We start from the raw sequence: 17,116 nt of genomic DNA, 5'->3' as shown, positions 1-17,116 counted from the left end.
ATAAAGTTTCTCATGGGTTGTTTCACTTTTGGCCTTCTTCATTCTCGCCTGATCTTCCTTTTCTCCTTGCTCTCACCTTCTGCAGACTCATTTTCTGTACTGATGGGGGACAAATAGCAGAGGAAACAAGCAATAAGGGAGTCTCGTTAAAAGATCAAACTCATTGTGTCAAAGCTTTGCGGTTGCTTTAGGATTAACCATTAATTAGCAGATTAGCATGGTTGTTGTGCTAAAACATGAATTCTTTGACTTAGGAACACCCATTTAGGTTTTTTTGAGTGCATTGTACAGATGCAAAATGATCCAAAGATGACTGGAGCTGGAAAATGGTAAGGTAAATCTCAGTCTTTCTATTCCTGCACAATCCAGAGTGCAGATTTTAATACCCTGAATCCGACTTTTGCTTCATGGATGACATTGAAATGTGATAGGCAGAGAGAAGTGTGGGGGAAGCCTGCAGCAAATGTGAAACTGAATTGCCAGGGAGAAGGAGATTGTGATAGAGGGCTAGAGAATTTTCAGAAAAGGAGAGTATTGAAGAGCCAAATAGGGTCAAACTCTGAGCCACTTAATGTAATCTCTTGGTGAGAATATGCAACTGACAACCTTCTCCTGAGTAAGAGAAGGTTACCAAATCCTTGAAAACCACAGGATACAGGATGCCTTGCAGGATGCTGAAGGCCAGAGGAGATTTGAGGTCAGACAGAGAAGAAAATGACAAACATTTTAGAAAAAGTCATGAAAGGGTTTGGGCTGAAATAAGCTGGATGGCGAACTCTAGATTTTTCTTTTGGTATGCAGTCTGAGGTCAGACAGAGGACAGAATGCATTTTAGGAGGCATTATGGAAACCGATGAAGCAAAACCTCTTCAGATCAATGTGAAATCTTCAGGACTCCTTCATGATAGCTCCAGAACTTTTTTTTTTTGTGTCAATTACTGTACTGACAGGACTTATTGTTGTGTGCTGTCATCATATTGAAAAATGTGAGGGAATTCAGCACCTGTGGTCCACAAATAAACAGACTGCTTTCAGCTCCCTGACCAGGCCTAATAGAGTCATATAATTGGTTCAAGACATTTTGTCCTCTGTTTATTTCCATGACATCAGAATTAAACTCCCACAGATGGGACCAGCATGAAATAAATAAATATCTTTAAAGATTCATTTCAATTATGTTGCTCTGTGAATAACTTCATCCTCCGTTCGCAATTCGTCTTAGCTCCGTGACTAAACACCTTCTGCAGTTACTTTAATTACCTAAATTACTTTGTTACAGTTTGACCCTCCCTTTGTCTTGTAGAGGCTGAAGACTTGTCACTTGCATGCACCAAATTTTCTGAAGATAGGATTTTTTTTTAGCCCTCCCCTGTAGATGGCATATGCATTATTGACTGCATTTAAGTGTGCAAGGTTACACTGAGGTGAGCAGTGATGGGGACAGGGTGACAGTACACTGAGTCTTTGTTACCTGCCCTCTTAGTAGTTCATAGGCCGTAATCCCCAGCGACCACCAGTCAACAGAGAAGGAATAGCCGGGATGGGACCCTTCAAAGCTTTGAAAAAGCTCAGGAGCTGTGAACATATTGTACAATGTATATAATACATGATATGTTTTGTTTTTAAATTAGAAAATGTGCATTCTTCTTGTTTCAACCATTGTTTTTCTGTAATTCAGGCAGCTTTTAACTGCTGTTAGCTAAATATGGTTTTTATTGAGACTGTTGCAGACAGATTTTTGTACATGATTAAAAAAAGAGTTTGAAACTATGCAGCAGAAACCTTAATTTATGGCTTTGACAGTTCAGCGGATCTCCAAAATAATCCTGTCATAACTTTTTAAAATTAGTTTTAAGATGTATTAGGACACTGCGGTTCATGTTAGTCAAGGAGAAATAGAAACATATCAGTTGTGTAGACAATGGAAGCTTAAAGGTAAAGAGAAATATCATTCTGAACCAGACTGATGTTTCTGTCTTTTATATAGAAAGTGACAACGGTGTTTGTTTGCCCATAAAACTAATACGTTACTCTTGTATTTATGTAACAGTGGCACTTAATGCATCAGAGTTGAACTCACAACTGGCCATTTGAATGAGGAAAAAAATACATTACATCAGATTTAGCAGATGTAAAAATGAACTATTGTGATTTAGTTTTGAGCAATAATGGCATCTAGTTGTTGTTGCACTGACAAAAATTGCAAAGTAGGGACATAAATTCAAGTCACTTACTAAGTGAATCCATAATAGACCTGATATTCCAGATCAAACTCCATCCTGAACAAATTTTACATCTAATATTATTACATCAACAAAATGCACCCAGGATAATCTTGAAAAAAACACACACACAAATTCAGACAAATAGACATGCTACTTTGTCATTTAAATCACTCTGAAATCCTGTTAGCTCCTATCTGATCCGATTGGAGCTGTATTTAGTCCTTTTTATGCTGGAGAAATATAACATTAACGGTTCTATCATCTTGTACGGAAACACCATTTAGTCATTCATGCAGTGGTCTTTTTTACATCAACATTCCTCACATCCTGACTCAGATGTGCACTCTAAAGTGATAGTACAATGCAGGGTTTTTTTTGTTTGTTTGTTTTTTTTTTTTTTTTTTTTTTGCACAAAACTGTAAAGGGAATCAGCTATGATATAAAAATACAAATGGTTGCTGAAAGCTGCTGAACTTTTTACTTGACATGTTTAAGCTTAATGAAAAGTCTGTGTTGTAATTAATGGAGGTTATAATTTTAAGGCCCATTTATGTTCCCTTACGTATGTAAATATGGATGTCCGTTTCAGTCGTTGTCATACATCGCTGTCCTCATACTTCCATGCATCCTTTACATCAGGGGTGTCAAACTCCGGTCCTCTAGGGCCAGTATCCTGCAGGTTTTCATTGTTTCTCTGATCTAACACATCTGACTGAAATTAATGGTTTATCATGAAGAAGTTGACAAGAAGCTGGTGGATCCATTCGATTTTATTCAGGTGTGTTGGAGCAAGGAAATAACTAAAACCTGCAACCTAGTGGTTGCTATATCAATTCCTCCACTAGAGGGCAGTGTTGATTTCAGAGTTCACACCTGTGATCCGACGTCAGTTTCAGACACCATGTGGCAGCGGTAATGCACCACTATAAAGTTTATTCCAACCGTCCAACAGGCCCTAAAGACTTGCATATAGTCTTTCTTCAAAAGTGCACGCAATTTCTGCAGTTGTTGTCCTTGTCTTCATTCTTCTTCTGTTTTTTTATCCTTCCCGTTCCTCTTCTTCTTCTCTGGTTTGTTTCTTTCGGTGGTCACATCTGCCCAGCACTGCCCCCCGCAATTTCCAGTGGTATTGCTCTATTTTCTGTCAGTCTGACTGCATATCCAACATCTGCGTCGAGCATAAATGGGCTTTTAGTCATGGAGGTTTTATAAACTGGCATTATGAATACAGCTATTATCTGTTCGGCAAAAAGTGAACTATCATTATCCACAAGGACACCGTCTCCATCCCTTTGTAGGTGAGACAAGAATTTGCAGCTCGACAATAAACTCTTCAGTCCTTAGACAATAAGGTTACAATTTTTTTAAACATGTTTTGTCACAAACATTCTTTTTAACCTCACAAGCATGCTGTGTTGTGTTGCTGCAGCTCATATGCCTATAAAGCAGTTTTTGCTCTTTCATGTGGCTCATCATTATTAATTTAATTGTGCAATTAGTTAGATTCCTCTAAAGAATTACTAAATGCCTAAATAACTCACTGCTCCTATGTATGCCTGTCAATTAGTGTGACAACAGCAGCTGGACTTGTGCCGTGTTTAAAGAGAAAGGTAAATGCTACTGGGTCTGAATCAGCGAAATTGTGCCAGTTTGCTCATTTAAACATAAATCTAACAACTTCTTCAGTACAGTGAGCATTTGAGAGGGACTAAATAATGACAAACAGATGTCGAGTGGAAACTATGACTTTCCACAGTTCTCTTATATTCATTCCTTGATCGCAACTTCTGGTTTCCAAAGAACAAGATCGTGAAAGCCAAATTCCCTATCTTAAAGTTTCAAAAAGTCAACAGTTGGTGAAGCAGATTTATGATATTTGTAACCATATTCAAAAGGAGTAAAACAGGCCTGCCTTATTCCACTGTCATTTTTAATAAAAAGAGTTAGATAACAGGTGTTGATTTGTCTTTCAAAGCATTTGTCCAATTGTTTTCTTACCCATGTATGGTTTGGTTCCAGCAATAGAAGTTGCTTTTAGGTCTTCCTTTACAATAGCTGCGATGTTGAAGTCTGTTAGATGAACGTGCCCTGTAGATAAGAGACATTATGTTACATAGTCTTAAAGCATAAAATGTTTTAAATACACATTTATACCACCTCACTTACACCAATCAGTCATATTTTCTGGTTATGCACATAATATGGAGATGGTCTGTTTTTTCCCCTTTTTTCTTTTTTGCAAAAACAGCTCTAACCCATAATGGCATTGAATCTACCTCTGAAGATATCCATCAGTATTCAGTCCTATAAGTCCTATAAGGTTGTTCTGTTCGTAAGAAAGGTAGGGCTTAGATGGACTGGAGTTTATTTGGTGTTAACACCTAAAACCTGCTCTTGTGCTCCTTAAACTATTCTTAAAGTATTTTTTGTTGAGCAGGCCATCTTCCTAAAAGAAGCCACAGCATTTGGCACAGAACTGTTTCCATGAAAGGCGTGTACAAGCATTTTTAGGTAAATGTTAAATGTCAAAGTAACAAGAATGGATGGACCTAAGGTATTTAAGCACAACATTTCCTATATCACTATCACCAATGGACTGCCATGTCTTTCCTCAGTAAGCCATGCACAATGATTCAATAGGATTCATCAAACATTTGACCTTATTTTATTCTGTGGTCCGATGCTGAAGCTAAAGTGCCCATTGCAGGCACCTTCAGTGCTACACATAGGCCAGCAATAACATGGAGAAATAAGGTTTGATTTCTGTACCAAAATGTGCTGAAAGTACAGAAATGATCCTTTATGTAAGCACTGTTGATGTTTTGTCAAACTTTTAAAGCCCTACTGCTGGACTTGGGCAGATTTTCCCACTGAGGTGCTCCCCTTAATTCAGCGTTTGTCTTGTATCTAGTAGTGCTTTTTACTAGCCAGTAAAAATCTGTCCAATGCTGACTCTTTTCATATTTCTTGCTCTGTCCCTTTTTTTGTTTTCCTTCCCTCGCTTCCTCCAATAATCTCCTCCTGGATATCTTTCTACAGTCATACATTTTGGGGTAACTGGTGATTTTAAACAGATTGTATAGGAGATGGCAGCTTTCAATATATTTCTTTTGCAAAACATAAAGATATATTTTCTGTCAATAGGGTGCAAAGGTACAATGCTTTTGCTTTTACTCTTCAGGGTTACAGCTGGAGCCACAAAGTAAATGTAGCTTTTTGAAACTATTTCTGCATCTTAATTTTCTTATTGTGGGACATTCTGACAGTAAATTGGGATGCACTGCTTATTCTTTCTATAAGATGTATGGCTTTCCTACTGGGTTGGTCAGCTGAGGTTACCATTTGCCCCCAAATGCATCATTTAAACATGGCTGTCCATGACTGTTGGCTTTGCAGCAGTTTTCCAACCTTAAATACTTTGGATTGGTCCTGGCAACTGCAGAGCATCCCAGAACACCACTGCTGCAGTTATGGAGGTTTATTTATTTAATTTCTTTTTAGTATGCTGTTTATATTTGTTAGATATACAAAATCCAATGGCTTTCTTTAATTTACGACAAGCAAATGGAAATTAACTAAATCTAAAATGGGTGGATGAATAATACATTGATTTAGGTGAAGGAACGTCAGTGGTTTCCAAAGTCAAACTGCTGACCTCTGTCCCTTCATGCTGCTCGATGGCCCAGAATCCATGCCTTCTAGCCACAATCTAATGAGCTGAATGTAGTCGATGTGTGTGCATACTGTATGTGTGTGTCGATGTCAAACTGAGGGAGAGAGCAAGTATGTTCTACACATTGTTTGCGTGAGTGTGTCCCTGGTAACTATGTGAACTATTTATAGAGTATAAACACATATACTCTACTACAATAAAAATACACAAAGAAATAATGATGTTGGGCCTTAAATAAATAAATATATATATATATATATATATATATATATATATAAATAAATATAATTGCAATGACAAATCACTCTTCCTTCTGTTTTTTTAATTAACTTCCATGTTATCCCCTGTTCTCCTTTCTTTCTTTCAAAGTACAGCAGAAGAAGAAATGCACTATTTAAAAGTATAACCACAAGCACAAGGTTAGAGACCTTATTAAGGTCTCCAACCTTAATAAACTTTTTAGGGGGGGCTAATTCATAGTCTTGGAAATGCCAGGTTATATTAATGCCTAAGGTTGAACGTTCATAAATCTTTTTCAAAACATCAGCAGCCACAGACTTCTTTACACAGCTCTCTTGAAAGCTGGAGAAAGTCATAAGCAGGAAACACATTTTTTTGTTTTTTCTTCAGTTTCTCATATACTTGACTTATAAGTGACTAACAAGAACAGTGAGGGTCAAGACAGGGGCTACAGGCTCAAGAGAACGGTCATCAGGAACCACCTTTAGGATTTCTACAAAGCAAAGATTAAGGATGTGCTTGGAGGACAAATGCATAGAATGTTATACACTGGGATACATTCTTCATGCTTTAGGTTTGAGCTGTCGTTAACTGCAAAGGAACTATTTCACTGTTAAAAAGAAGAATACACTAAATTCAAAATGAGTAAATTATGGACGTAAACAAGATATTGACTGGATAAGATGATAAAAAAAAGATGGTCTCGACAACACAATAATGATCCTTCACAACTCAAAGTTGTTGAGAAGAACATACTGATGGTTTTGCCATGGCTCTCATTAACCCCTGACCCACACATCATAAGAAAAAGATTGAATGGTTTGTTCTTTATCTAAATAAGACCCATAAAAGCCCTCTGGACTTTACAACCACTACAAGAGTTAGCAACTTGTGATTGTTACACATCAAAGTAGATTAATTCTCAAGTTGCAGTTTCTGTGCAATTTCTGTGCTTTAAAAGCATGTTCAAGACCAACTTAAGAAAACCTTTTTTGTGTGTGTGTGTGTGTGTGTGTTTGTCCTTTTTCCTAATTTCTGTATTGCATTCAGTTAATAGCACTAAGTTTTGCCTGATTTATGGACTAAAATACAGTCTTTTTACAATCCAACCATCACTCATGGAGGTAGTTCTGCTGGTTTCCTTGGCATGTAAACACAGAACGTTACATTGAGACTTTATCATTTCCTGTTTGGTTTTAGGCTATAACATCACTTGGTTGGAGCTTGAAAAAAAAGAGTTCCCACAAGCTGTTAATTTGCACAATATGAATAAAGCTCAAGTGTATTCTAAAAACTTTGGAAAAAACGACATGAAGGCTTCACTGTTCACATACTGGTCATACGCACTGTCACATCAACCCCTGAAGACCCATTTTAAGGTTCAGAAATGCAGGATACAGTGACTTTGGAAAAGAAAACATTATCACGGCGGTAGGTATCATGAAGATACAGAAAATGGATTGAACAAGCAAGTAGGTGCTATTGCGAGTTAAGTAAAAGTGAGTTCCTACTGTCCATGATTGAGTGTTTAAATGTGTGACCACTGAGCAATGGCTCAGCATTATTCCTGCAGGCTTAGTTATCTAACATGTTTTGCTGGGATTACCTCCACAGCTGTAGAGGTTTGATTCTTACGTTATGTCATTTGGGTGCTTATCTTTTCTGTGAGGCTGTGAGTTTTGTCCACTATATTCTTTATTATGGACTAAAATGTACATGCAGCACTCTTGGAGCTTCCATTGCCATCCCTTGGTTCTGCTGTCAAAGCGACATCATTTGTGCATAAATAAATAGTTTTTCACTTTATGAAGGGGCTCCCAGAGGAATAGGGGATCACAGGTCAGTCCCTACTTGCAAAATTCAAATGAGCAAAAGCAAACAGCTTGCTCCTGCCCTGATACCTCCTGCTGTGTGTTTTTTTAAGACTTCACCGAGGAGGCAAACCACAAGTCTGTGCAGAAAAACAGTGTGGGTTGAGTGCATGCAGAGGACAAACATGCATACTGAGTTTGCAAGGACACCACAGGTGAACATCTGTTGTCCTTTGGAATTCAGGCTCGTAGCTGACAAAGCTGGCTTTCAAATCGTTTTCCTTTCTCTTTACCTGTCCATTTAATATGGTTATCTCTCTTTTTGTCTGTTCTATTTGACAAAACCTTTCCAAACTGTTTGCTCATCACGTTCCTCATTCTCATCTCTCAATGTTTTCCTGATTCTGTCTAACTCTCAGCTGACTGTCTTTTTCTATTTCCAGTTTTTTAGTGACAGCAGGACTGTGATGCTTCATGCCCTCTGAGATCTCTGTACTTTTTCAACTGTGTGTCTCTGAGACGTTGTATGTGTGCAAATTATACAGAGTATTTACAATTCAGGCTGTTTCACATGATTACACAGACTGAACCCTTGGGTTCACATAAAGACCAGGCAAATCTGGCTTTTAGTTAGTTTATATTCCATAAAAAGTACTTATAATTTAGCTTAGGAATAAAACTGGAACACAAAACAATCATGATTCAATACTTCCATACAGTACAATGTACAACATCATCAAGACTATTGAATAAAATGGTATTTAGATTATTAGATTATTTGTTATATTGATGGATATATTGGAAAAAGACTTCTGGGGGTGCCAGGTTCAGGAATGTTGTAGTGAATCTTTTGGGGCAATTGTTGCTTAGGTGAAAAGGGCTTAGAAGTCTGACCCCAAGTCAAAATCAGGAATGTAACTCCATTCTCCAGGAAGACAAAGAGCTCCCCCACAGAGCCAATATCATCACAGAGTACCCCCAGAATATGGAAATGTAAAGGACAGAATAGCCTGCAATTTATCCAGACCCCAGTTGAAAACTTATCAGTCTGGATCCATGCTGCTCAGCACTTACAGTATATCCAAGTTCAGCTTGTAGGTGCTAGAATGACCAACACAATTACATTGGTTGACCATAAACAAGTCCTGGCTAAGAAATGGGATACTCCCCCACAGCAAAATGTGACCAGGCTGGTGACCAGCATGAGGACATGATGTCAAGTGGCCTGTATATCCATACACTACTGTGGTCCCTGACAGTGTAAAATGTAATGTACAAATTGAAAAATCCGACATGTGCTGGTTTTGTCCTTATTTCTGTACGGGAGTGAAATTCTCCAATGATACAAGCAACTCAACATGAGTACATACCAGTAGGGGAATATCACAGAGGATTTTGGCTCATATTTTGTAGAATTATTCACACTTTAAGCTGTTTTGTTATACTGCATGAGAGAAGTTTGTCTTATGTATTATGATGTGAAAAGGTAAGAAAGGTAATATCTGCCCTGCAGCAACTTTAATGGTCATTAGTTAAAAGCTTCAATTCATACAAAAACATTCAGAAACTATGATTTCTCACTAAAAAAATTAGCCCAGAAACATATTTTATTAAGTAATGAATTGAAATAAGTAGTGAGTACTCTTCTCTGACAACCAAAGGCAAGAGTGAGCAACTCATGGTCAAATCTGATTGGCTCAAAGCAAAAACTAAATGCGGACAGGTACCGAAGTGGGGGTGGGGGGTGTGTGTGTGTGGGGGGGGGGGTGATATAAAATTTTTTTTTAATGTACTTTCAATTATCTCAATTATCATGCAATACATATATAGATATGTATTCACAAAAACACAAAATAATGAATAAATACATTGGAAAATATGGTTTAAATTGTTATATGTTGTCACTTGTCTTCATATTTCCATATTTATTTATTTTTGCATATACAGTTATATTTAAAAGTGGATGTGTCCTGACTTGACTGGTTATGTGTATCCTCATTTTCTCCCTCCATCCTTACACTCCATATGTTCCTGAGCAGTTCGCAAACCGTGTTATCAGTGGTTTGGAGTCTGTTGTTGCATTTTGTTGCAATAATGGTCGTGTCTTTAAGATGTAATACTCAGTGTTGTGGTGTTCAACACTTTTGGTGACTCTCAGTAAACTTGCACAGTGTGCTGCATCGGAAGAGGTTTGTGTAGGATTTGTCTACGATGAGTCACAACATGAGATACTTTATATTCCTCTTCATTAACATATTGATGAAAGATTTTACAGTCTATATTAACGCTGCACTGATTTACAATTGTTCTCCGCCTCTCAAACAGTAAACAAACACACACACACTCACACACATTCTGCCTCATCTCCCAGTGTTTGTCTGTTTGTGTGAACCTGATGCTGGCAATAAAACCTGTGATGAAACTCAATCATTCAGAGCTGGATTTTCTCTATCAGCAGAGCAGAGACATGATGAATATCACCTTGTCCTCCACATTCCTCTCATATCAATCCATCTCATTTCATTCCATTCTTTGGATTCTGTCTAGATGTTACACAGCTTCAAACTATTCAGATTGACAGTTTGGAGGGAATTTCAGAATCCATTCGAGCATGCCTTCTCTGTGTTGTATTTTTCTAAAATAAATTATGGCAGATGTGCGTTTTTTATTTTCTTCTTGTGCTGCAAAACCTCTTGAGATGATGACTGCGAAGCCTGCCTCTAAGCACTGCATCTACTTTGATCTGTGCTTCCAGATGTTGGAGATTTAGGCAGATGTGGTTAAATGTAGGATTGTAGACATTAAAGTTAGGTAAGTTCATATTTTCTACTATATGTTAGCAAACTAAATACTTGTTCAAATTTTACAGTACCAGCTGTGTAGCTGAACCTTACCTCCTTGCTGATATATGGATGTATTGAAAACAGGGTCTTACCATGCTCGTCCAGCAGTATGTTGTCAGGTTTGATGTCTCTGAAAAGAGAAACAACAGCAGGATTAGTGACAATGTGTTAATGTGCTTATTTGTGAAATATATAATTACCTGTAGCTATTTATTTCTTCAATTTTTTTCTTTACAAGGCACACATTTTTAAAGAAACTTGCATATCAATACAATATGATATTCCTCTTTGAAGGTAAATATTGCTGTTAAAAACACAGTGGCACATGTGGTAAGTATTCAACAAATTACTTGAGATGATTTCTATTCATTTGGATTTTTAAAAATTTAATTGCAATTTTAGACTTTTATTTATAAAAATGTTTATTTGATCTATTCTTAATTGTAATTTTTTTGTTAGAATAAAAAAGTTGGTTTATTGATTGCATAAACAAATGGTCTGCTTTGTTTCTTCAGGACAGAGCCGAGGCAGGGGTATGTGATTGCTGACATTTGTTCTGCTTTGTTTTTTCTGTTAGCAAGGTTACACACAAACTACTGGAAAAAATGTCATGAAACTTGATAAAGAGTTAGAGCATTTACAAAGAAAGAGTTTGTTCATTGTTCTGAAACTTAATCAAAATGTAAAATGTATTTCTTATGCTATTACCATTATAAGCTACATAACATTAATTTTATTGTATTAAATTAGACAACTGTGTCAATTAACTTTATTGTTTTTTGATGTTAAAGCAACACCACATCTCTTTCAGTCCTTAAAAAAATATCTGCTTCTGACTCATTTTGATGGCACACTGATATTAATTATGCACAACCCCGGAGCCATCATTGCCCTGCAGTGTCCCGGGGCTGCAAGACCATACTTCACAACTTTGTTCCAGCCATGTGACAGCTGTCTTTTAACCGTACACATATTGGCCATTTTGCACGCAAACTATAAACTATAGCTGATTCAGCAAATAAACCCAAGAGAACATAAATGGAGAAAACCAGGAACAAGAGACAAATAACAAGAGACATCGGACTGAAGTATACTGGCTGGAGAGAAAGAAGAGATGGGATGCAAGACTGATGCCAATTTAGCCTTCATTAGGGGGTGCCAAAGTTTCAAAATCTGCCTAAGTTCAATCTTACTGTTTTAATGTCAATACAATTTTTAGTAAAATTTCAAAATGTGCAGTACAAGTCAAATGTTTGAACACACTTTCCAAATAAATCCACAAGTAAGTGTGTCCAAGCTTTTGGCTGGTACTGTATTATTCCCACAATTTAGTTGCTAAGAATAAACTAGGTTGCAGCAGCAACATGTAAAGATGTATTCTCCAACTAAAAAACAATGCTTTGGCAAAGAGGAAACCAAACCTTGATCATTTCGGAGAAATAAATGGGGTGAAGTGGTCTTGTTTCTTTATTACAAGTGAAAACAGATGTCAAAGTTATGAATGACTGAACCAAAAACATTTCCCTTTTCTCAAAACTGGCAAAAACCTCCAGAATAAAATAAAAAACCTGCATGTAAAATTGTAAATTGTTCAGATTTTACAGTTTCATCAAACTTATTTAACAAGAAATTAAAACTGTACATAGTTGACAGATCAGCGGATACAACAAACACTACCTGCAATGATTACGCAAAAACATTTCACCTACAAATAAACCTGTGTAGATGGTAGTGTATTTATTTTACTGCTGATGACATTCTGTTTCTGTAGATGGCAATTTACTGCCTGTCTGTCCATGAGGGGGGGTTAGTTTGCTCATATTAATTCTTCTTTCTCCAGGCAAATTATTTATCAGCAGGTCTTCAAAACAAACACAAAAAAACTCTGTTGCTTCAAACTGCATGATGCACTGGTTATTAAATTTCCAGGCAGTGAATACACAATCGGCTGAATCACTATGTCATGAATCTTTTCACTTCAGTGAATATAAAAAAATCGGACACATAATACGTTCGACCAAAGCTTCCTCATGTCAGTGTCTGGGGCCAGTGTGTACCAGGTGTGTGAGGAAAACAAATGAATATCTCATTCAATTTTGGGAAGAAGAAAGAACAGCAGGTTCAGCTGTTTAAGTAGCTGGGACACCTGAGAAGATGAGCAGGTGCTGACTGAGACCCATCTACAAAGTCACAGCGTCTGCTGCTTCCTCGTCTTTTGTCTTCCTCTGCTTTTCCAAACAGATCTCATCCTCAGTGCAATTTTTCATTCTTTAGTTTGACATTTATCTGAACAACTACCTCCAAAAGAGAAATGAGTGTTCAATCTCTAATTTGAAAACTCACCCACACAACAACAAATAGCAGATTATGGAGGGGAAATGAATTTTTAACAATTTCAGAGAATCACAAACTGTGGATTTCCATAGTGACACAAAGCCACCGGCAACAAGCGTCCCTGATGACAATCAGTGACTTCAAAGAACAGCCCATGGCCCCATTATGCCCCTCCTGGCCATGTTTTTAATCTAAAGCGCCATTATTCTCCTTGTTTTCTCTATTTCCACCGATCTTTATCTGCCCTTGACATAGACAGTTCTCGTTTTGTCAAACCATGACATTGTCTGTGACACTCGACTATACCCAGTATTACATGTGCTTACATAAGTTCTTTCATTTACGCTAAACACCCTTAACCAAGAAAAGCAATATAATCTGCAGCAAAATTTTCCGGAAATCAACGTCCTCAGCTAACTGTATTAGCTGATGCTCTTGTGTGGCTCCAGACTAAAACTGCTCAATGGTACAGTGTGTTCTCAAGTTCTCATTGCTACTTCCACTAAGGGACTCAACTTGAAAAATTATTTTCAGCTAGCGAGAAGATAATTATCCACCACTAACTGGTTGTAAATATCATAATGTTATTCTTAAATAGTTGCATTTTCAGGGACAATGCTATCACAGTGAGCTGTTCTACTATCAAAGAGAGCAAGCTTTAGTCAGACACAGTATTATGAAGAAAGCATTTTAACAAATGTATCTTCAGCGTTGGTGAGTGTTTTGTCTAATTAAGTCTGCTGCCCTATAGGAACACAGCACTGTTTAGCATATCAAAGGCAACAGAAACCTGTGTGCAAGTACAGTGTTTCTCTGACTTGCTCTTGCAGACTAGGACAACCTGTAGCATGGAGCGTGGCTGCTGGGTACTTTAGCAGATCGGCTGGCACTGGGCCCGATGGGGTTGCAAAAGGTCGACCATGTAACCTTTAATTAGCTGACATTTGCCTCAAGGGATGGCACGAAGGGACAGTGGAGGGGCAAGAGTTGCCACTAAAAAAATCAGACTGCAAGTGAAAACAAGGAAGCTTCTTTTATAGCTAAAGGCCACAGCGTCATTGTGAAGCCACAGGACGGGGAGGGGACACCTGGCTAAAGAGATAAAGCAGAGCAGCATGCCTCATTAAAAGCTGGTGCATGGTAAAAGTCAACCAGCTAACGTAAAGGTGACGGCAATTTTTTTTCTTTTAAAGTTAATATTCGTAGAAACTTAGCATGTTTTAGCTAAAGTGAGCCCCCTTTACATTTTCAAAAGCTAACATACTGATGGCTTTGTTACTGGCTAACACTCACAAAACTTTAATTGTGATATCAGGACAATGGAAAATAACTAGTTGGTACATTTGTCTTAGTTATGTATTGTTAAAGTAATTTCTGTCTGATATAGTCATATCCAAGAAGATTAGTTAATGAATTGAATTCGGAGGTGCTGAAAACACAGCCACTCTATGTTAATGGGTCAGCAATAGCAAATTTTCTTAAATCCACATTAAACTAGACGCTTCAGTCAACTGCCTGAACAGTAATATTGTAAATGTGGTTTAATAGAATTTAAGAAAAACAGAATAAATACCCTCAGACACAATTATAATATTTACATAAAAATTGTATATTTTATAAACCTTAGAGACCATTAAGTCTTTTCCAAAAGTCACAAGTAATTTTCATACAATTAGTTAAATATTCATAAATTGAACATGATATATATATATATACATATATATATATATATAGACTCAGTTTCATGAGAGCTGTTCTTTTTCAGAGTTCACCTTACTGAAGAATTCTATACATTTTAGAGGTACTGTCCTATATTTGTTTACCTTATATTACATTTTTCTTCTCTTGTCTAATCAGAATGACTCACTCTTCTTTGCGTCACTGTTGCGAGCCTGTTCACAGCAGGGCAGTATGACGAAGGAGCTGCTCTGTGAGGGAAACCTTTGCCATCTGCAAAAAGCTTACAACTGTGACTAAGATAAATTTGGGGTGACACATAAACAAGCACATCAGGGATGAGTTGAACTGCTTATTACTCAGATGAAATGTGACAAATACAATGGCTAAAACCTGAACTCTGTCTGACTGTGTAGGCACTTGGATTTGGCTAATTTTGTATTATCAGTTATTCTTGTCACTGCTGTAGTACATGAAGTTTTTTCTCATTTACAACCTCGTTTTAAACAGTTGGGGAAACAGAAACAGCTGGTGTCCTGTGTGAAATATAAATACAAACACACTGCAATGCTTTGCAAATATCCTAAAACAACTTTATGTTCATAATAGAACAAAGAAAGCATCAAATATTGAAAAGTGAGACATTTTACCATGTCATGAGAAATATGAGAATGTCTTGAATTTCATGGCAGCAGCGCCGGGCAAAAGAGTCTGGATATGTGCAACAAAATACAGGTTGAATGAGACAAAGCTGTAGAGATATGTTACAACTATTTGAGCTTTTTGGATACAGGTCTATAATATGATCAGGTTTAAAAGAACACCTAAAAGAGGCTGAGCCTCTGAATCTAAATAAAAAACACATGTTTTCAGACACTGGGAAGTTTGCATCTATAGTGCATAATGGCAAGAGAGTTTAAGAATCTGAAGACATTTCTGTCCAAAATGGCAAAAAAAAAAAAAAAAAGAAAAAGAAAATAATTAAAAACAGATAAGATTTGCAATTGGAAATCACTGCATTGGCAATTAATTTTTTTTCTGAATTCTTAGATACAGCTTGTGTATAAACAGCTGTGAAACCGGCAACTTTTACTCCTGGAAAAAACCATCAATGCAGAAACGCAGATTTTAGAGCAATACAAAATCTTTTATTAGGGAAAGCCTATTTCAGGAAGACAATACTAACAGCATATTACAACAGAATGGCTTAGTGGTAGAGGAGTCTGGGTGCTGAACTGACTTGCCTGCAGTCCAGACCTTTCACCATCTCATGAGACTTCATGAGACTCAATGGCCTGACTGAGGGAGAAGTGAGAGAGCTGTCCATTTAGTGAAAAAAGAGAAAAATCTATTGTTTGAATTTAGCAGGGCTAGCTTACTGAACTGATTAAATGTAGTGAATAGTATCTGGCCCAACTTAAAGAAAAAAAGGCAAAGAGTAAACTGAGCAAACTGGATAAAAGGAATGAAGTGAGCATGTAGGTAAAAATTTGGGACTTCTTTAAAGAAGAAAATATAATGAACTGCCAGTCTGACTGGGTGCAAGCTGATCCTCTTGGCTCTTCTCTCGGATGATTGGCCCTACAAGCTATTAGCAGGATCTAATGACCTCATTACAGCCTGCTATCAGAGGCAGAGAGGTAAGTGAACCCTCCACCTGGCCATATGATACTGAGCTGATACTGGAGAGGGCAAACACACCTGAGAACCAAGGCTTTCACATACACACAAGTCCTGCAACTACAAACCCACTCACTCATGAGGTCATTCAAAGCATAGAAAAAGCATAAATAAGGTAGTAAAAAATACAGAAAACACACAAAACAAGATCAGAGGCACACTTGTTAAAGAAAATAGTCTCTTAGATCATTAGATGGCACCTTGGAGATAAATGTTTCTTCTAGATTTAAAGTGAGTCAAAACCAAAAAAAAAAAAAAAGTTCTCATCTCTGTTGATAATGGTGAGAAATGATCAACTAAATGTGATAAGGTAAAAATATGTTTTGTGTCTACAAATCAGCTCACACACACACACATCCTCTTTAATTATCCAGTACCCTCTACCATTAGTTGGCATGTGTAACATCTCTGAGCTGCAACATCCATAAGTTACTTGTTGTTTCCAAAGTCCCCAGGAAATAAAACAATTCATTCTGAAATGATAGGTCAATAATCAAACTTTAATCCAACAAATAACTGATTAATCGTTTTATCTATTTGATGGAACTTTTGTACAAGAAAGTGAAGTTGTCGAGATGCAGTTTGTAGCACAGACTATAAACATTCTATGCTTTATTTATTTATTATTATTAT

At 37.1% G+C, this 17,116-nt stretch overlaps 1 protein-coding gene across 1 annotated transcript in view; it reads right to left on the bottom strand.

Annotated features, from left to right (window-relative positions):
- stk32a (serine/threonine kinase 32A) overlaps window positions 1-17,116 on the bottom strand; it is a 68,372-nt gene that overhangs the window by 14,469 nt on the left and 36,787 nt on the right. Inside the window, exons 6-8 of the mRNA XM_042009360.1 lie at window positions 10,885-10,922; window positions 4,224-4,313; window positions 1,472-1,575 (exon numbers count right to left, since the gene is read on the bottom strand). Coding sequence (XP_041865294.1) covers window positions 1,472-1,575; window positions 4,224-4,313; window positions 10,885-10,922 — 232 coding nt within the window. The remainder of the gene's footprint in view (window positions 1-1,471; window positions 1,576-4,223; window positions 4,314-10,884; window positions 10,923-17,116) is intronic.

This window comes from Melanotaenia boesemani, chromosome 15 (assembly GCF_017639745.1).
Source record: "Melanotaenia boesemani isolate fMelBoe1 chromosome 15, fMelBoe1.pri, whole genome shotgun sequence".
Classification (NCBI taxonomy): Eukaryota; Metazoa; Chordata; class Actinopteri; order Atheriniformes; family Melanotaeniidae; genus Melanotaenia; species Melanotaenia boesemani.
This window is presented reverse-complemented; position numbering and strand designations above follow the sequence as displayed.